The sequence below is a fragment of the Heteronotia binoei genome, chromosome 19 (genome assembly GCF_032191835.1).
Source record: "Heteronotia binoei isolate CCM8104 ecotype False Entrance Well chromosome 19, APGP_CSIRO_Hbin_v1, whole genome shotgun sequence".
NCBI lineage: Eukaryota > Metazoa > Chordata > Lepidosauria > Squamata > Gekkonidae > Heteronotia > Heteronotia binoei.
In genome coordinates this window covers 4,336,730-4,358,794 of record NC_083241.1, presented here as the reverse complement: position 1 = coordinate 4,358,794, position 22,065 = coordinate 4,336,730, and the positions used below count along the sequence as shown (strand labels likewise).

Genomic DNA, 22,065 nt, shown 5'->3' with positions numbered 1-22,065 from the left:
CTACTCAACTGTTTCAGGATGTCTTGTGCGGTCTCTTTAAATTGCAAAAGACAGCCCAAATTGTAGAAGACAACCCAAAACACCCATCACTCAGCTGTTTTTTCATGCTGTCTTCTGCAGTCCCTTTAAACTTTAAGGGGACTACAGAAGACAGCCCAAAACAACTGGGCAGCATGCTCTATGCCACTCAGCTGTTATTCAGGCTTTCTGTAAGTCCCATTTAAAGAGACACAGTCCCTTTCAACTCGGTTTGCAAGGCCACCAACCAGTTTGGTTCATGAGTGAAACTCCTGGTTCAGCTTGTGGTTCAGCCATGAAACTAGCTGCATTTTCCTGGTTCATGCCCATCTGTAGTCACCATAAGTCAGAAGCAACAACACATAACGCGCACACACATTTCCTATCCTGGAACAGTCCTGCACGGGGAAGACATCTGAGGCAATTTCAAACAATAAAGGCAGCTGTTAATTCAATGAAACCTTGAATAGGCACAATCTGGGAGATCTGGAGGTAGGGCGGGGTGAGAGGGCAAAGCAGAGAAGACTTGGTAGAAATCCAGGGAATTGTGTAGCATGGAAGGTGCAACACAAGAGAGAACCACGCTCGGCACAGGGGCTGAAACTCAGGCTACCCAGCTGAGCAGGATGCCTCGAGTTCTCATTACTCATTGAAAGACTATTGTAGCTCTAGATACGGGGACCTGAGGAATACAAAAGAACAAAACACTTCATTTTCCCGGATACAGTATTGAAATTACCGAATGGGAAAAGATTTGGAAAGAAAATTTGAAATTGACGAAATCTGCTTTATTTAAAGAAAATTTGTACAAATTGATTTATCGCTGGTATTATACCCCAGATAAACTGTCCAGAGCATATCCAAATAAATGTTGGAAGTGTAACAAAACGAAATAAATGTTGGAAGTGTAACAAAACGAAAGGTTCTCTATTCCACATATGGTGGCTCTGTGATAGGGCAAAGAAATATTGGATTCAGGTGTCCATATGGATTCAAAAGATATTAAAAAAACAAATCCCCCATCTACCCGAACTTTACTTATTAAATGTCTGTAAAATTGATGTGTCCAAATCGGGAAAAAAAGTTCTGCTCCATATACTAACTATTGCCAGAATTCTGTACGCCAGGTATTGGAAGACTTTTAATATTCCAAATAGGAATGAGTTTATAGTTAAATTAATGGAGACTGTAGAAATGGATCTCTTAACCATGAGGTTGAGAGATGGTAATATTACGGAATGTAATGATACTTGGAAATCGGTGTACGAATGGGTGGAACATTTAAGATTTGAATAGATAGAATAAGATATAAGTGTTAGAAAGTTATCTATACGTTCCTTTGTAAATGGTGGTGGGTATGTTGAATTCTCTGAGTATGTTTGTTTGGCTATGTTATATGTTGTATGTTTAATATAATAAACAACTTATTTTTCTGGGGAAAAAAAGAAAAGAAAGACTATTGTAGCTCTAGATACAGGACCTGAGGAATACAAAAGAACAAAACATTTCATTTTCCCGGGGGTTCAGAAAAGGAGCTGGTAAAAGCAGAAGCGCACCACCAATTGGGAAGAGATCTCTGGTCAACAAAGTTCCCACAATTGTGAGGAAACTTCCAAATAAGGGAAAAGGAAAGCTTGGGGTTGGAGAGGCAGTCTTTAGATACTCCACCTGAGAGGGGGAAATCTCATTAGTTCGAGGGCTGATGTCATTGGAATCTCCTTTGCACTGTATGAACCTGCCAAGGCTGACGGAGCTGAAACGCTTTGAATAATGATCTAAAAGCTCTCAGTGCCTGAAAGGATCAATTCCTCTCTCTGTCCCTGCAGCACCAGTCCATACCGCTCTCTCACTAAGCTTACAGAGCAAGCAAGGGAATCTCTTTCTTGGCTTATCCTGCACCAGTGTGGGTACCATGCCTTTAGGTTAAAGCATCCCCTCTCCTGCTGATCCTCCCGCCATCTTGAGTCCTATGGCACCTTAGAAACCAATAAGGTTTTCAGAGGGTGAGCGATCAAGTGTCAAAGCAGTCCCTTTGTCAGGCACAGAGAAAGTTCATACCCTCAAAATTTCATCGAGCCAGTTTGGTGTAGTGGTGAAGTGCGCGAACTCTAATCTGGGAGAACCGGGTTTGATTCCCCACTCCTCCACTTGCAGCTGCTGGAATGGCCTTGGGTCAGCCAGAGCTCTCTTATCTGGGAGAACTGGGTTTGATTCCCCACTCCTCCACTTGCAGCTGCTGGAATGGCCTTGGGTCAGCCAGAGCACTCTTATCTGGGAGAACCGGGTTTGATTCCCCACTCCTTCACTTGCAGCTGCTGGAATGGCCTTGGGTCAGCCAGAGCTCTCTTCCCTGGGAGAACCGGGTTTGATTCCCCACTCCTCCACTTGCAGCTGCTGGAATGGCCTTGGGTCAGCCATAGCTCTCTTATCTGGGAGAACCGGGTTTGATTCCCCACTCCTCCACTTGCAGCTGCTGGAATGGCCTTGGGTCAGCCAGAGCTCTCTTATCTGGGAGAACTGGGTTTGAAAGGAGGAAAGATGGCTAATAAATGCTCTAAATAAATACCTGTGCATTCAGCAAAAAAGTAAACAGAATATTAACATGCTGCTTTTCCACTTTCTTTCAATACTTTATCAAATCTCCTGCCAACTTCTCTCCCCTATAAGGTCTATAATGAGCCCTGACTTGGATAGCCCAGGCAAGCCCAATCTCGTCTGACCTCGGAAGCTAAGAAGGGCCAAGTCTGGCAAGTACTTGGATGGGAGACCTCCTTGGAATACCGGGAGTGGGAGGCGAAGACAAGTTGTATCAAGCCACTTCTCTGAACATCCTCCTCCGTGCCCCTGTAGAGACTGCCAGAAGTCACCATGAATTCCAGGCATGCACACGCACGTGCGTGCACCAACTAATACAAAAAAATACCCCCAAAAGGGGGAGAGGCCTATAATGGTTTGGGATCAGCATACCTTAAATACCGTCTTCTCCCACCCATCTACTCTGGTCGTCTTTAGAGGCCTTGGTTTGGATGCCTCACTACCACCTGAGGCTAAATAGGTGGTGACCAGTATTCCCTCTAAGCTGTGGAGTCTTGTGAGAAAAAATTAAGAACATAAGAGAAGCCCTGTTGGATCAGGCCGATGGCCCCTCCAGTCCAACGCTCTGTGTCACATAAGAACATAAGAGAAGCCCTGTTGGATCAGGCCGATGGCCCATCCAGTCCAACGCTCTGTGTCACATAAGAACATAAGAGAAGCCCTGTTGGATCAGGCCGATGGCCCATCCAGTCCAACGCTCTGTGTCACATAAGAACATAAGAGAAGCCCTGTTGGATCAGGCCGATGGCCCATCCAGTCCAACGCTCTGTGTCACATAAGAACATAAGAGAAGCCCTGTTGGATCAGGCCGATGGCCCATCCAGTCCAACGCTCTGTGTCACATAAGAACATAAGAGAAGCCCTGTTGGATCAGGCCGATGGCCCATCCAGTCCAACGCTCTGTGTCACATAAGAACATAAGAGAAGCCCTGTTGGATCAGGCCGATGGCCCATCCAGTCCAACGCTCTGTGTCACATAAGAACATAAGAGAAGCCCTGTTGGATCAGGCCGATGGCCCATCCAGTCCAACTCTCTGTGTCACATAAGAACATAAGAGAAGCCCTGTTGGATCAGGCCGATGGCCCATCCAGTCCAACGCTCTGTGTCACATAAGAACATAAGAGAAGCCCTGTTGGATCAGGCCGATGGCCCATCCAGTCCAACGCTCTGTGTCACATAAGAACATAAGAGAAGCCCTGTTGGATCAGGCCGATGGCCCATCCAGTCCAACGCTCTGTGTCACATAAGAACATAAGAGAAGCCCTGTTGGATCAGGCCGATGGCCCATCCAGTCCAACGCTCTGTGTCACATAAGAACATAAGAGAAGCCCTGTTGGATCAGGCCGATGGCCCATCCAGTCCAACGCTCTGTGTCACATAAGAACATAAGAGAAGCCCTGTTGGATCAGGCCGATGGCCCATCCAGTCCAACGCTCTGTGTCACAGAAGAACATAAGAGAAGCCCTGTTGGATCAGGCCGATGGCCCCTCCAGTCCAACGCTCTGTGTCACATAAGAACATAAGAGAAGCCCTGTTGGATCAGGCCGATGGCCCATCCAGTCCAACGCTCTGTGTCAAAGAAGAACATAAGAGAAGCCATGTTGGATCAGGCCTATGGCCCATCCAGTCCAACACTCTGTGTCACAGAAGAACATAAGAGAAGCCATGTTGGATCAGGCCTATGGCCCATCCAGTCCAACGCTCTGTGTCACATAAGAACATAAGAGAAGCCCTGTTGGATCAGGCCGATGGCCCATCCATTCCAACACTCTGTGTCACATAAGAATATAAGAGAAGCCCTGTTGGATCAGGCCTATGGCCCATCCAGTCCAACACTCTGTGTCACGCAGTGGCCAAAAATACCAGGTGCCATCAGGAGGTCCATCAGTGGGGCCAGGACACTAGAAGCCCTCCCACTGTGCCTCCTCCAAGCACCAAGAATACAGAGCATCACTGCCCCAGGCAGAGTCCTATCAATACACTCCAAATTCCGCTTCATGAACTACTGTCATGAAAGTTGTGAGCTACTACATAAATCAGTTTACTCTGGAGCCATTCTTCCTGAGCTAAGACAAAAATGTGTGAGCTGAAGGCTAAAAAACTGTGAGCAAGCTCACACTAACTCAGCTTAGAGGGAAACACTGGTTGTGACTCAAGGAAGGGCCTCCTCAGTCATGGCACCAGAACTTTGGAACTCCTTCCCCAGGGAGATTTGTCTGTCTCCCTCTGCCATTATCTGCCACCAGAGGGTGAAGCGTGTTCTGTTTTGTTTGGCATTCCCCTACTAACTGCTACCGGCCCTCCTCCCTGGTGGGGTATGCCTGTGCGTTTCTAGGCCTGTATGCTTTTGTCGTGTTGTTAAATATTTATGCAGACATTAAATGCTACTGTACTGCCTGATGTTCACAACCTCTGGGTGGAAAGGTGGCATATAAATGTTTTAAATAAAACAAATGTCTGTCTGGCTGTAGATGCCTATTGCAAATCTTTCATGTGCAACAATGAAAAAGGAGAGGCTGAACAACGAAAGGTCCATTTAGTAAACTGGAGTCTCTCTCCTTCCCGCACGCTTTCTGTTGTTTTTTAACAAAGGACATCTTCAATTAGTGCGTCTGCTTGGAGGGCAAAACATAACAAAAGAACCAGAGGATTATTTTTTTTTAAGCATCAAGGAAGAACTTTTGAAAAAGCCAACCCTGGACTCTAATCTAGCCTAAATAATTTGAAAAGCTTTTAAAAGAGGTCGCGTGGTCGTTGTAGGGGAGGGAGACTGCGTTCTCCGCAATTTATGGCCATCCATTGCTGGAAGGCTTACCTTAGCAAGCCAAATACACTAAATCATGCTTGGATTTACTGCCCGCTGCACACAGCTTGTTTTCAGAGACCCCGCTGGAGAAAGCTGCATCACAGATAAACGCTGTCAGACGACAGGAAGAGAGATGCCCCACATGGCATCCAGGACCTTGACAGGCAGACCGGCTCGGGGAGAGGGAAACACGTGAAAACACACAGTTGAGCTACTGAGGTTGCTGTCTTAAAGGACACTTTCCTATGTGTAAAACTCAATGAGTGGCAGGATTTACTTCCAAGTAGACCTGCTTGGGATTGCTGCCTGCAACGTTTATGCTATCTAATCAAGCTGGATCCATCAATTATGTATTTTTATCCACTGAAGTGGTATCACTACTTGCCACAAATAATTTTTGGCCAAGTGTTTATCCCCATGGCCAGCTCTCTTCCCCAGGTGGCAGGCACCAACTTAGAAAAGGCATCTTTCCCAACTCGGTTACACAGGAGGAAAAGCTTCTCTGGAGGACACCTGCTTATAGCACAGCTATACAAAGAGTTGCCAACTCAAGGTTGGGAAATTCCTGGAGGTGGAGAGGGCAGGATTTATTTATTTATTTTATCAAATTTATATCCCATCCTCCACTACTAGAGCAGGAGATTTAGGGACGGGCAGGATCTCATTGGGGTATAATGTCACAAAGGCCACCCTCCATTTTCTCCATGGAAACTGGTCTTTCTAGTGTGGATATTCCTTGCAATTCCAGGCCCCACCTGGAAGTTGGCAACCCCAAGGATACCTAATCTACCATTAACATTCTTTTTGCTTTAAAGCTTTTTTTACTCTTGCGACAAACTGAAGCAACAAATCACTTTTTAAAAAACTCATTTTGTTATCAGTCAAATTCTTTAATTAGAAGAATTCATTACAGCTCCAACCAGTAAAAACAAGTTCTGCTCCAGCTAACTGGGATAATTGGCAGCTGCCAGCCTCCAGGTGGGGCCTGGAGATCTCCAGTTTTTACAACTGATCTCCAGTTGGCGAAATCAGCCCCCGGGGAAAAAATGGCAGCTTATGGCATTGTCCCATGCTAAGGCCCCTTCCCTCCCCAAACTCCACCCTCTTCTGGTTCCACCCCCAAAGTCTCCAGGTATTGTCCAACACAGAACTGGCAACCCTAGGCACCAAGAAGGCCAGTCAGCTCCAGACCCTACTAGGATCTTCCTTGGCTTCATTTCAGACCTGCCAAATTCTGTTCTGGCCTTGGTTTCACCACCACCCTCTGGCTGCCACCACTAAAGCAGGAAATTTTTGAAAATCTAGCAACCTCGGCAGTGGAACGTGCTGTCGAGGTGCAGCTAACTAGGGTTGTCAAGTCCAATTCAAGAAATATCTGGGGACTTTGGGGGTGGAGCCAGGAAACTTTGGGGGTGGAGCCAGGAGACATGAGGGGTGGAGCCAAGATCAAGGCTGTGACAAGCATCATTGAACTCCAAAGGGAGTTCTGGCCATCACATTTAAAGGGACGGCACACCTTTTCAATTCCATCCTTCCATAGGAAATAATGAAGGATAGGGGCACCTTCTTTTGGGGCTCATAGAATTGGACCCCCTGGTCCAATCTTTTTGAAAGAGAGGCACTAGATGCTATACTGAAAATTTGGGGCCACTACCCCAAAAAACAGCCCCCCCAGAGCCCCAAATACACGCAGGTCAATTCTCCATGATTTTCTATGGGAATAAATCTCCATAGGGAATAAAAGAGTTCCCAGCAGACATTTCCCTCCCCTCCCCCCGCTTTCTGACGACCCTGAAGTGGGGGGAGGGTCTCCAAACCGGGGGATCCCCTGCCCCCACCTGGGGATTGGCAACCCTACAGCTAATTGAGGGTAGCTGGTAAGATTATCAAGGCAAGAGATGTTCAGAGGTGGTTTGCTGTTGCCTGCCTGTGAGTAGCAACCCTGGAATTCCTTGGTGGTCTCCCATCCAAGTGCTAAGCAGAGCCAACCATGCTTAGCTTCTGAGACTTGGCAAGGTCAGGCTAGGCTGGGCTTGAATGGTGTTGAAGTTGCAGCCGACTTACGGAGAACCCGGTTGGGTTTTCAAGGCAAGAGACATTCAGAGGCGTTTCACCTTTGCCTGCCTCTGCAAAGCAATCCTGAACTTCCTTGGCTGCTTTCCCATCCAAGGACTAACCTGGGCTGAACATGCTTAGTTTGGTTTAAGCCAGTTTGGTGTAGCGGTGAAGTGCGCGGACTCTTATCTGGGAGAACCAGTTTTGATTCCCCACTCCTCCACTGGCAGCTGCTGGAATGGCTTTGGGTCAGCCAGAGCTCTCGCAGAATTTGTCGTTAGCTCTTGCAAGAGTTGTCCTTGAAAGGGCAGCTGCTGTGAGAGCCCTCTCAGCCCCACCCACCTCACAGGGTGTGTTGTGGGGGAAGAAGATATAGGAGATTGTAAGCCGCTCTGAGCCAGAGTGAAGGGCAGGGTATAAATCTGCAGTCCTCCTCCTCCTCCTTCTTCCATTTGGTGAGTCAGCTAGTCTGGGCCCTCCAGGTCATGACAAAGGACATTCAGAGGTGGTTTGCCATGGCTTGCCTCTGTGAAGCAACCCTGGACTTCCTCGGTGGTTTCCTGTCCAAGTACCAATCAGGGTTGACCCTGCTTGGAATGCCAGTCTAGTGCATCCAGGTCAGAGCCCTGCAACCTTACCAGCAATTTTTATCTCACCGGGGGGGGGGGGGATGTCACAATAATTGAATATTGTTTAAATACACATTTGAGCAGGAATGACTGAAGGGGGGGGGGGGTCACGGCCAGAAATATGGTGACAGCCGGTGCCTAAGAAAATGCAATCAGGAAAACTTGGAGTTTTCCTTGTTACACATTAGCTATAGTTCGTGTTATTTAATGAAGCAATTTTATTAAGCGTTATAAAGTTTTAAAGAAGAAACCCATGAAACATCAAGTTCTCAGAGTCCTGAAGGAAGGCGGGAACTGGTGGACTTCCTAACAATTCATTTAAAAGCATTAAGGCCGGCACTGTTTCCTTTATATCTTCTTAAGGAAAAGGGCTAAAAGCAAAAAGTCAGGGTAGAGGCCTAGAATATCCCCAAGGAGGCTAAGTCCCTAATCATGGCTATGATCCTGCCCCCCCCACCTTTCCCTTCAGACTCTTTTTGGGAGATACTGTAGGGCAACTCTGCACCCATACTCCATCCCATCCTGAAGTACAGGATTAGGCCAGTTTGCCTTGAGAAACAGAAAGATATTTTTCTTCCCAGACCCATTTTGTTTGTTGCCTATGGGGATTTAAAAAAAAAACTACTTTGCTTATTGTACTGATTCAGTGAAGGCTGAGGTTCCAGATGCCCTAACCAGACAATTAAATTGGCCATAATTAGCATGCACAGGGCCAGGAAAAGGGAGTTAGTGATTGAAAGTGTGACTGAAGGTAAGCTGTGGCCATTTGAGAGCCAGTTTAGTGTAGTGGTTAATTGCGTGGAATCTTATCTGAGAGAACCGGGTTTGATTCCCCACTCCTCCACTTGCACCTGCTGGAATGGCCTTGGGTCAGCCATAGCTCTGGCAGAGGTTGTCCCTGAAAGGGCAGCTTCTGGGAGAGCTCTCTCAGCCCCACCCACCTCACAGGGTGTCTGTTGTGGGGGAGGAAGATAGAGCCACTCTGAGATTCAGAGCGGAGGGAAGGATATAAATCCAATATCTTCTTCTTTGGTGGCCGCCATTTTGTGGCTGTGCCCACCACATTGTGTCAGAATTCCAAAAATGCTCACAGACTCAAAAAAAGGTTGATGTAAAGAATGATATTTAGGGCTCCAAAGCCCTTCTCACAGGCCACGGGGCAGGGGTGTGTGCCAAACCAGTGTAAATATCCCATCCGCTACTGAAGCAGCAGAGAGGCTCAATAACCAGCAAGTCCCTTGGGCAGTCCCGCTGTTCCTAATAAATCGCCTGAACAAGCTGCTGTATCTATTATTCAGAAATTAGTCACCTACAATGAGGGCCCATCCCTTCCATATACATCCTATATTATCCCATTATGGCACAGTTCTTAATCCACGTGAAAGATGTACCAATAAGAGCATTAATCCAAACGCATCCATTCTTAATAGGAATATCCTCTGACGCACATGTTAGAACTCTCTGAGGAAGGAAATTGGCCAAAATCATTCCTCCCCACCCCAACCCCGCTATCCTGTTCTGTACTAGACACTGGTTGTACTTTTCATGCAGGGTGATTTCTTGAGAATTCTCTGACAGACATACAGGGGAGGGATTCTCTTTCTTCTTCCCATCCTTGGTCTCAAATCTTTTGTGGCTAAGCTACCAAAATACTTTCATTCCCTGAACCCTTTTCACCTCGGGACACGGACTCACATCCATCATGTCACAGTAAAATGAGATTTATGGTGGGGGAGGGAGAAACATTCATCCATAATGCAAAGCCACTGTCCTGAGGAAAAATAACTCCGCCTCAGCCCAGACAGGGCTGAAGAATTACTAGGCCAAAAGCAGCCAAGGGGGTAACGCGAAAGGAAGAAGAGAGAGGTTACGGCATTCACTACAATCCTCAGAGTGTAAAGGAGGGAACATGGAGTGTAAAGGTTTGGAACTTTGGAACTTGGAGCAGGCAGCTGAAAGGAAGACCTGATCGACCAGAAGGTGGAGAAGTCAAACACGCCTGCAAATCCACACCTGAGTACAACTCAAAGTACTGAAGTATAAATGCCAGCACTCCTTTTCAGCCCTTGGTCCAAGACGAAGTCTCCAACACTAACGTCTGGGGATCTCTCACACCTCAGACTGGCTGAGAAGCATCTGCAGGCACCGGAATTGGCAGGGCTTCATTCCCTATCGCATGCTCCTTTATGAGGAACGCCCAGGAAAGGGGTTTCCAGCATGGTGCCCATGGGTGCCACAGCACCTGCTAACATTTTTTCTGACGGCCCTTAAGAGTTTTTAGAAAGGGGTGCAGAGCCAGGTGGGACTTTTGCCCAGCAAGGCTTCTGACTGGTTGCTGGAGATCTGGTTGGCAGTGCAGGTTTTTTAAAAATGTTGCTCTGAGAGCAGCTGTCACCATTGTGCCACCAGAGGAAAGCTGCAGCAGCCATTTTGGCTCAAAAAGGTTGGGGACTCCAATCTAAAATGGCAGAAATATATGTAAGAGAGAACTAGCATTACAAAGTTTAGTACGGGGGTCCCCTACTGACATTTCCCCTGGTGTCGAGTGTTTTTCGAAAATAGGCAAGGCCAGATGTAGGGTTGCCAAGTCCAATTCAAGAAATATCTGGGGACTTTGGGGGTGGAGCCAGGAGACTTTGGGGGTGGAGCCAGGAGACATTAGGGGTGGAGCCAAGATCAAGGCTGTGACAAGCATCATTGAACTCCAAAGGGAGTTTGGGCCATCACATTTAAAGGGACAGCACACCTTTTCAATTCCTTCCTTCCATAGGAAATAATGAAGGATAGGGGCACCTTCTTTGGGGGCTCATAGAATTGGACCCCCTGGTCCAAACTTTTTGAAACTTGGAGGGTATTTTGGGGAGAGGCACTAGATGCTATACTGAAAATTTGGTGCCTTTACCCCAAAAAATAGCCCCCCCAGAACCCCAGATACCCGCAGATCAATTATCCATGGTTTTCTGCGGGAATAAATCTCCGTAGGGAATAACAGAGTTCCCAGCAGACATTTCCCTCCCCTCCCCCCGCTTTCTGACGACCCTGAAGCGGGGGGAGGGTCTCAAAACCGGGGGATCCCCTGCCCCCACCTGGGGATTGGCAACCCTAGCCAGATGGGACTGTTGCTTAGAAGGGCTTCTGACTGGCTGGGCAGATTTTTTTAAAAAAGTTTAACAATCAGCACATCCTGTGGCAGGCAGCGAGTTCCACGGTTTAACTATGGACTATGTGAAGAAGTGCTTCCTTTCGTCTGTGCTGAATCTCCCACCCTTCCGCTTTAGTGGGTGGCCTAGGGTTCAAGTACTAGGGGAGAGGATGAAAAACTTATTTGGATGATCAACAAAGGACACAGAGGCCAAAGCCTGCTTCTAACGTCGCCTTGAAGCCCTGGCATGCAGAGGCTGACTGCCTCTGGATATGGAGGTTTTCTTTAGTAACTGGCTAGCAGCCACGGATAGACCTCTCCTCTATGAATCTGTCTAAGCCAGGGGTGTCAAACACGCAGCCTGGGGGCTGAATCAGGCCCCTAGAGGGCTCCTATCAGGCCTCCAAGCAACTGGCTATCTCCTTCTCTCTTGCTTCTTTCCGCATAGCTTGCTCTGCAAGGCTTGTTCAATTGCACAGGAGCTACAGAGCAAAGCCTCTCTTTTCTCCATGGCTGAGGCTCCTCCCTTGGGGAGGAAGGGGAGGAAAGAGAGAGCTTGCTTTGCTGGGCTCTCTCAATTGCACATCAAAGCTACTGAGTCAAGCCTTTCTTCCTCTATTGGCTGAAGCTCCTGGTCCCCTGGGGAAGGAAGGAAGGAAAGAGCCAGAACTTCCTTTGCCCAAATCCCTGGATTCCATGGAAGAAATACAAAGAAAATACCTTTAAGACCAAGTGCTAATTTTTAAAGCTTCTTTAAAAAAAAAAGTCTTTAATTGTGTTTGTCTGCGTTTTTTATAAAGTTTATCTCTCTGCTACCTAAATAGGTACACACATAGCCCAGCCCAACCTGGCCCAGCCCAACAAGGTCTCATTTATGTCAGATCTGGCCCTCATAACAAATGAATTCTACACCCCTTGTCTAAGCCCTTTGAAAATACCTATGATCATGCTAAAAGGCCTCCCTACATCCACTGGCAGTGCAAAAACAAGAGTTTGAATTTGAATTGTTTTGCTTTAAAAAAAAATGGTCTAAAGGAGAGAGGACAAGGGGGGAAATCAAGAATAACAGCAGCTGCCAGTAATTCTCACTTCATGCTGTTAAAAGCAGAACGGAGCTGTTAATATAGATTTAAACACTGTTGTCACTAGACCTGGACTGTTGTGCTTAATGACATAACTAATTTTTAAAACTTTTGCAAGAAGCAAAGGCCAACCAATTAAAGAAAGCCCGACCAATTAGCCTTTAATCGACAACTCAGACAGGGGTGGGGGAATGTCTCCTAAAAGCCAGCCCTTGATCGCGACACTCTCTGTCCTTGTCACTTGATATTAACTCAAAAAACCGCCAACAAGAATGGCTTTACAAAATCCAGTGGAAATGCAACCACCGTCTTCACTCAAACGGGATACTCCAATCTGAAGCTCGGCTCTCTCTTGAAAGCAGAAAGCCATGTTTCAGCAGGATTGGAGGCATCCAATACACTGAAAGTTCTAGGATTTAGCATCTCTGTTAAAAGGATCTCAGGTAGCTGGAGAAGGGTCATGCCCACATCCCCGAAGAGCGGCTGCCTGTCAAGAGTACCCACAGCGATAGCAATCTCTGCTTTCCAAAAAAAAACAAAAAACCAGGGAACTTCTGATGGAGACGGGAAAAGAAGAGAACAGACCTTCCGAGGATGAACTTGCAACTGAATATCAAACAAGCCGAGAATAACTTTGCCCCTTGCTTCCTTGCGAAACTGAGGTCACGGGTCTTAGATATCTTATTTTTAAGAGGCACCGACATATTGGCACAGGCAGGGAAGAAGCTGGGCTTTTTTTAATTTCAAGCAAACCCTGAAGGCTATGCACACACCCTCCTGGGACTTTAGATCCAGAAGAAAATTGCTTGGAGGGCTCTGGACAGAATATTCAGACTGAGAATGATAAGGCATGCCATGTGTTGGAGATGCAGGTCTATCGGAGCAGCACTGTTATATACACCTTAGTCAAGTTTATTTACTTTCTTTGTAGTCTGCCATTCTTGGCAAGACTTAGGGTGGATTACAAAATTGTGAATACCTTTGCCCGGTTTGAATAGGAATATCTTTTGGGGCAGATTGTAGAATTTACAGCAAGCTGTTTTTCAAGTCGCCATTCCAAGCCATGGTTGCCAGTGCAAGGCTGGGACCAACCCAATACTCAAACGCAGCCATCTTAGACCAAATCCAAAGTTGTTTCTTCAGCACAAGTGACGGCTGTGGCTAAGCAACTAGTTCGACAAAGATGGAAGGCAAAGCCACTTCCAGAAATTTGTCTAAAATATGTTTACGTTATTTATAGTCTCCCTCAGACTCAAGGCGGATTACAAAGAGTCAGTCATTAAGATCAACCGGATGGAACCGTCAATAAACAATAGAAGAAGAGATTTATACCCCGCCCTTCTCTCTGAATCAGAGACTCAGAGCAGCTTACAATCTCCTTTACCTTCATCTCCCACAACAGACACCCTGTGAGGCGGTTGGGGCTGAGAGAGCTCTGACAGAAGCTGCCCTTTCAAGGACAACCTCTGCCAGAGCTATGGCTGACCCAAGGCCATTCCAGCAGGTGCAAGTGGAGGAGTGGGGAATCAAACTCGGTTCTCCCACTTAAGAGTCCGCACACTTAAACACTACAACAAATTGGCTCTCAATACAATAGGCATTACGGTTGCAGAACCAACCTGGGGTTTAAAAGTAGAACTAAAGCAAAATATAAGTATTTTGTATATTTTTAATGTGTGAGTGTGCGTGTAAGTGTATGTGTGCGCACCTGGAAGTCCTGGCAACCTCTGTTGACTGACCCCTACTGGGGGCCTGGAGAATATTCAGAGAGGTGGCTGAATAAAGCCCGCCACTGTCCTCCAGACTGCTGGTATTCCAAAGAGGTCTTCCATCCAAGTACTTGCCAGAGTCAACCCTGCTGAGCTTCCAAGCTCCGACAAGATCAGGTTTGCCTGGACTATCCAGGTTGAGGCACAGAGCATAAGTATTAACACGACACATCAAACGATGCAAAAATGACATAGGAGGCTCCTCATTTCAGCAAGCTAGACTAATATAGACCACAGTCCCGAACACATTATCCAAGTAACTCTGATGAATGATTCAGCACAGTATGATTTCATTGCCTGCATAGATAAGCCCTCTGGAATAATTCTGTTTTCCAGTTTGCAAAAAAGCCAGGAGGCGGGGCCTTCCTGACCTCCTCGGGCCAGCCATTCCATTACCTGGGGACTACAACAGAGAAGCCACGAAGTGTATGGGCAGTCGTTTGCCCGTTGGCCCTTGCAGAAGATTTTGGTCAGACGAGTGAAACTATCATGGCAGAGCATAGGAGGAAAGACACGCTTTGACTTAACAGGCAAGATACAGGTGGGATATGGCAGTTTTCTTAGTCTTCCTGGAAACTCTGCGTGACACTCAGGACTTTTTTCTAGCAGGACCTCCTTTGCATATTTGGCCACACACCCCTGATGAAGCCAATCCTCTTGGAGCTTACAGTAGGCCCTATACTAAGAGCCCCGTAAGCTCTTGGAGGACTGGGTACATCAGGGGTGTGTGGCCTAATATGCAAAGGAGCTACTGCTAAAAAAAAAAAGCCTTAATGACACCAGACAGACTTTGCTTATGGCCTGCTTGGCCTCTCCTTTATCCTGACTTTGTTCTCTCTTCTTTCGCAAACTGTGAATAATTGGTGGTGCAGGTTTGGGATTTTCTGTAACTTTCCCTCAAATGGAAAGCAGAAGAAGGCCCCAGTTTAGAACTCTGGTATAATAAAATTTGGAAAATATATATAATGGCTAAATAGAATTACATGATGAAACCAACAAATAGATTTAATACTCAAGCAGACTTTGTAGCAATATGGTTTCTGATATTAGAATATTTACATGGCCATACTGAGACTCCAGAAATAATTGATAGCTTACACTTATGGTAATTTTATTAAAATTCTATTTAGATAATATCTCTGTGAACACTATAATTTGAATTTTATAAAGGGACGGTGGCTCAGTGGTAGAGCATCTGCTTGGTAAGCAGAAGGTCCCAGGTTCAATCCCTGGCATCTCCAAAAAAGGGTCCAGGCAAATAGGTGTGAAAAACCTCAGCTTGAGACCCTGGAGAGCCGCTGCCAGTCTGAGAAGACAATACTGACTTTGATGGACCGAGGGTCTGATTCAGTATAAGGCAGCTTCATATGTTCAAATGTGTATATATGATAACTATATAATAAAACTATAAAATGTCAACTTAATTTAAGTTGGTTTTTAAAACCAATGAAGTTATAAAACTAATTTAAAAACCTTTCTTAATCTGGCTCTTAGTGCACTGTTTTCTACTTTTATAATACCACTTCCTGCATTGTTTGACATATCACATCTAACAGTTTTCTATGTCGCTTCTAATTTGACTGTATTGATTTCCACTGCCTAATCCGCCTACAGTCTCAGTAAGAAAGGCCAACTATAATTAAAAAAAAAAAATCAAAACTTCAATAACTGACAAAAAACACTTTTTAGGGTGTCTATCACATGAAGCATTGTTATCACAACCATGAGGTCTAGAACCTTCAAAAAAATCAAATCCAAAGGCCTTTGAGAGGGCACCTTTTCAAAAAGCAACAAGACAAAAGTCACAGGAGTTGGCAACCCCAAGAATTTAAATTGCAGTATGCATGTCGTTAGCGACATAATTAGCTGCATAAGTCAAGCGTGGCACTGCTGCCTGACAGACTTTGCCACGTTGAAGCGGACTTTCTCCGGCACGGAGCATCCATCATTCCTTATCAGGAGAGCAGGCCCAGGAACAGTAGCAACGCAACCAACTATTAATTCCATGAAATGCAATTTTCAAACTACATTTTAATGTGCTATTTACGCGAAGGCTCTCTCTGTACTACTCATGTTTCTCAGGGAACGTCAATCTCATTGTTATTTTAACCATGACTTGAAGAAAAATGAAAATGAACCTAGTCACTTCAGATGCAAATATGGGAGGCCGTTATGAGAGCCAGTTTGGTGTAGTGATTAAGTGTGTGGACTCTTCTGGGAGAATCGGGTTTGAATCCCCACTCTCCCACTTGCAGCTGCTGGAATGGCCTTGGGTCAGCCATGGCTCTCTTATCTGGGAGAATCGGGTTTGAATCCCCACTCTCCCACTTGCAGCTGCTGGAATGGCCTTGGGTCAGCCATGGCTCTCTTATCTGGGAGAATCGGGTTTGAATCCCCACTCTCCCACTTGCAGCTGCTGGAATGGCCTTGGGTCAGCCAGAGCTCTCTTATCTGGGAGAACTGGGTTTGATTCCCCACTCCTCCACTTGCAGCTGCTGGAATGGCCTTGGGTCAGCCATAGCTCTCTTATCTGGGAGAATCAGGTTTGAATCCCCACTCTCCCACTTGCAGCTGCTGGAATGGCCTTGGGTCAGATGTAGCTCTTGTAGGAGTTGTCCTTGAAAGGGCAGCTGCTACTAGAGCTCTCTCAGCCCCACCTACCTCACAAGGTGTCTGTTGTGGGGGGAAGGGAAGGTAAAGGAGATTGTGAGCCGCTCTGAGACTCTGAGATTCAGAGTATAGGGCGGGATATAAATCCAATATCGTCTTCTTCTATGTGATTCATCAAGGAAAAGTTATCACTTCAAAAATAACCAGCTGAAATGGTACTCCTCCAAAGAGCCCAAAAGTGGCATCCTGAGACCCAAATACTTCCTTAGGATCCACCACAAAAATCTGCAAGCCTCCTTCTGTCTCCTCCCTTCAGGCACCCACCAACATTTTCTTGGTGCCCAACAATTGTTTTCAGGAGTTTTTTTTTTGTAGCAGGAACTCCTTTGCATATTAGGCCACACCCCTTGATATAGCCAATCCTCCAAGAGCTTACAGGGCTCTTCTTACACGGCCTACTGTAAGCTCTTGTAGGATTGGCTACATTGGGGGGTGTAGCCTAATATGCAAAGGAATCCCTGCTACAAAAAAAGCCCTGAGTGTTTTCAGAAAATTGATGGAAGCAGATGGGGCTTCTGATTGACCTCTGGAAATTTGATTTGTTGCACAGATTTTTAAAAACAGGACAGGGCAGGACAGGAACGTTCAGAGGTGGTTTGCCGTTGCCTGCCTCTACACAGCGACCCTGGACATCTCAGCTGGCCTCCCATCCAAGTAATAATCAAAGCCAGCCCTGATTGGCTTCCAAGATTTGAAGAGATCAAGGTAGCCTGGGCCCTCTAGGTCACGGCATTATTTGCTTTGTTTAAATTAAATCACAGTATCCAACATGTTTTGCCTTCTCCGATCCATGCTTGTCCATTCAGCCCTATAAGCTAATCCACTTACTGCAGATTGTGACAGGGAGAGTCAAGGTGATCCTTGGCTGCTAATTGTATCTCAAGTTTCTACAATGCAAATGCAATCTATATAAAAATGGCTATTTCTATAACGTCTCTGTCCCCCCAATTTGGATGAGATCAACCCGTTCCTAAGTGGAATTTCAATGAAACGACTGCACAGTTGCAACCGCCTGTGTACCCAAAAAGTTTAACCAGTCCACTCTTGTTGCCAGTTTGGTGTAGTGGTGTAGTGGTTAAGTGTGCGGACTCTTATCTGGGAGAACCGGGTTTGATTCCCCACTCCTCCACTTGCAGCTGCTGGAATGGCCTTGGGTCAGCCAGAGCTCTCTTATCTGGGAGAACCGGGTTTGATTCCCCACTCCTCCACTTGCAGCTGCTGGAATGGCCTTGGGTCAGCCAGAGCTCTCTTATCTGGGAGAACAGGGTTTGATTCCCCACTCCTCCACTTGCACCTGCTAGCATGGCCTTGGGTCAGCCAGAGCTCTGGCAGAGGTTGTCCTTGAAAGGGCAGCTGCTGTGAGAGCCCTCTCAGCCCCACCCACCTCACAGGGTGTCTGTTGTGGAGGGAGGAAGGGAAAGGAGATTGTGAGCCGCTCTGAGACTCTTCGGAGTGGAGGGCGGGATATAAATCCAATATCTTCATCTACCTCACAAGGTGTCTGTTGTGGGGGAGGAAGGTAAAGGAGATTGTGAGCTGCTCTAAGAGTCTTTGGAGTGGAGGGCGGGATATAAATCCAATATCATCTTCTTCTTCTTCTTGTTGCGTGACAGTATATCAAAATATTTGGTACTGCAAAGACCACCCTCTTTCCATTTTCATTGAGCATTACGCCATGGACATTTTGGCCTTGCCTTTTGACAGCTAAAATTAGTTAAGTACTGTATGTACTGCCATTCAGTTAGGTTTTTTCCTAACTCGCACATACTGGAGTGTTTTGAAATATATAAATCAGCTTTGGCAATAATCTCATTTTATAGAGACAAAAGCAAAGTTTCTCAACGTGTCCTTGATTTTTACAAAAGCAAACCATAATTAGCTGCAAATATTCTTTCTTTACATGAAGAATACCTAAGTACTTAACTGTGACTGCATTCCATTTTATTGTGGAAAACCAGCTGCCAAAAACAAACTCTGAAGGTCCAACAACTACCAGCAGCATTTCAGCCTTCTGGAATTATTCATGCATGATTTAATTGTGCTTTCTTTTAACTGCGTACACCGCTGCCTTGCCATTTCTCGTTATTAGCTGATCTTTGTTTCACGGGAAGCAAAGCCGAAGATATACACGCGTGGGTGAGCGCAGCTGGGCGCGATTGTGTCCACTCAAAGGCCATGCGAAGACAAGGTACAACAAACAGAAGAGTCTGTTCTGTCGTTTGCGGTGAACACAAACTGTGAAAAGCACAACAGACCTTGCGGGGACCTCAAAGGGCACTCTGTATGTGAATGCCTCCCCCCACCTCAGCCCTTCCAGGGTGGTATATTGGCTATTTTGCACTGGCAATCTCCAGCCAAGATAGTGAAGAGGGACCTCACCAAGTCTCCAGAATCAGCGAACCACAAACCTTCTGATGAGAAAAGGAAAAGCATTCACCAGGCTTTCCCAAAGAGAAGACCATATGAAGAGGAGAGGAGATTGGATTCATACCCCCCGCTCTTCACTCAAGAGTCTCAGAGCCATTCACAATCTCTTTTCCCTTCCCCTCCCCACAACAGACAACCTGCGAGGTAGGTGGGGCTGAGAGAGCTCTGAGAGACCTGCTCTTGAGAGAGGAGCTCTTTCAAGAACAGTGACTGACCCAAGCTCACCCAACTGGCTGCATGTGGAGATGTGGGAAACCAAACCCGGTTCTCCCAGATTAGAATCCATTGTTCTTAACTGTTACACCCAACTTTGCCCAAGAAAACTGTGGCATTGTCTCCCTGGATCCAGCTGATTCCCACCCTGGCCCTAGAAAGGAGGAAGTCTCAAAGCAACAGTAACAGGAAAAGGAGGGGCAGAATCTTTTTTACAACCTGTTCAGATCCTCCAATTCAAACAGCTGCAACTAACCTGGAAACTCAGACCCAGCTCTTTAAAGCAAGCACAGCTAGTCTGGCCCGACAGAAAAGCAGCAGAGAAATGTTTTGAATCAAATCAATCCTGGCAATCGACTCCTTGGAGGAATATAAGCTGTAATTCTGAGTTACCAATCATACACATGCCAGTCAGCTAAAGCGGCATCCTATGAAAAAAGATAAAGAACAAATGCCTAATACGTACGGATGCAAAAGTCTCCGCTTTCATAATATCCCGGGCAGCACTGGGACCGTCGGCGATACATCGTCCTGAGCCCCCTCCGGTACGCCGTTTTGTAGCTTATTCTAAATTGCAAGATGGGGAAGAAAATTGGAAATCAATGCCTACGGTCAGAATTATATTTGTATTATGTTAACTGCAAGAAAGCCACGATCGACAGTTTAAAATGGGCAACAGCTTTTGTCATTAAAAGATGTACAAGACAAATCCATGAATAAATGGCTCTATTACCCCCAAAAAATACAAATTGTGAGTCATGAATGCAACTCCCAAACAGCTTTCATTGATGTGGGAGGGAGGAGAGTGTGCCTGGTCTTTTGCAGGATATTGCCGATGGATGTTTGCATGAATGACAGCATGAAGGTGGGAAGATCTCCAGAATAAATCCTTTACCTACAAAAACTGAGTTCAGTGGTGCTGGCTAACACCTTGCAAGAGAAATGCTAGATTCTCTCATTACATTCACACATTCGGTGGTTGTCACTCCAAGACGTCCACTAACCAAGGAAAGAGACTCGCTGCTAAGATCAATTTTATTCCATTTAGAGTAGCCAGAGAAGTTAACGAAAGAAAGCAGCTTAGCAGCAGGAAAAGGAAGCAGGGAAAATGTACAGATACCCCTCTGACCTCTACGTGAAACTAAAACACAAGCATTTTTTGCAAATTTATGGGAGTTAACTTAGTGATTTTTTTTTAAAAAAAAAAAAGTGCAGGAACTTTTCTCTGAGGAGGGGAGGGGGGAATCCACTTTCAGTGTCTTTAATTTTGCAGGAAGGCTCTAACACTGAGAGACCTACCTATATTTATCCTCCGTGTCTCAAGAGCATCGCCAGGGCTTAGACAAAAGAGAGGGCAGGACAAAGACTGAAACAAAGTCTCCCGACTCCCACTTACCTGTGTCGGGTGCATTTGAACCAGTTCAGGATATCCGTACATCTCGTGTAATAGATCTGATCAAAGGGATGCGCATACGATTCTTGGACGGTCACGGCATAACTAGAAATAAAAAAACGGGGGAAAGGAAACCAGAGTGAATTGTTGTCCCACAAGGAACCATTTTCACTCCCTCCCAGGTCCACACAAATGAGTGTTCCAAACCGTGGCTGATATGGGTACAGAAAACCACCACCCGGGATGTTCCCAACAGGTTAAGTGTTCACTGTCACAAAATTTAGTATACTGTGATAGTATATAGAAATAAAAGAACTCTCCCCCTGTAATGGACCAGTATCAAGAGATATGGTCTGCAGTGAAGAAGAAGAAAAAGAAGAAGACTGCAGATTTATACCCCACCCTTTTCTCTGAATCAGCGACTCAAAGCGGCTTGCAATCTCCTATATCTTCTCCCCATACAACAGACACCCTGTGAGGTGGGGGCAGATTTATACCCCGCCCTTCTCTCTGAATCAGAGACTCAAAGCGGCTTACAATCTCCTATATCTTCTCCCCATACAACAGACACCCTGTGAGGTGGGTGAGTCTGAGAGGACTCTCATAGCAGCTGCCCTTTCAAGGACAACTCCTGTGATATCTGTGGCTAACCCAAGACCATTCCAGCAGCTGTAAGTGGAGGAGTGGGGAATTAAACCCGGTTCTCCAAGATAAGAGTCCATCTGCCCTTTTTATAGCAGTCCACGTGCAAGATATCTAGATGCACTGCTTTCTGACCATCAAGGCCTTTCTGACAATGCCAAGGTTCGTTTTTTACTCCACGGGAAACACAACTTTGTCACTACTCACGTTGCTTGCTTTTTACAGGTTGCGATCCAAATCAGAGAGGCTTTTACTCATGCATAGCCTACTGCTATTTTATGTCATTTAACTTTTGCTGGTTTTTTAAGGTTTTATTATATTCTATAGTGTCACTGTTGTGTTTAAAGTATACTGTATTCTTGTATTAATGCCAATAAAGGTCTATAGTATGGTATGGATAAGAACCCATGCACTTAATCACCGCACCAAACTGGCTCAACTGAAGTAAGTTGACTTGCTATAAAAGGGAACTGGGACCATTTCAGTCAAGAAGATTTGTAAAATTTAGTTTAATGGGCAGTTTAGCATGATGAAATCTACCTCCGTACACGTCTGTACAATTTCTTCTTTGAGATAAATGATATGAAAATTTTAGTGCACTGCCACAGGGGTTGAAGGGCGAC

At 46.0% G+C, this 22,065-nt stretch overlaps 1 protein-coding gene across 1 annotated transcript in view; it reads right to left on the bottom strand.

Annotated features, from left to right (window-relative positions):
• The window catches only part of MEGF11 (multiple EGF like domains 11), a 495,160-nt gene that overhangs the window by 447,783 nt on the left and 25,312 nt on the right, over positions 1-22,065 (bottom strand). Inside the window, 2 exon segments of the mRNA XM_060260232.1 lie at positions 19,874-19,974; positions 20,804-20,905. Of these exon segments, the coding sequence (XP_060116215.1) occupies positions 19,874-19,974; positions 20,804-20,905 (203 nt within the window).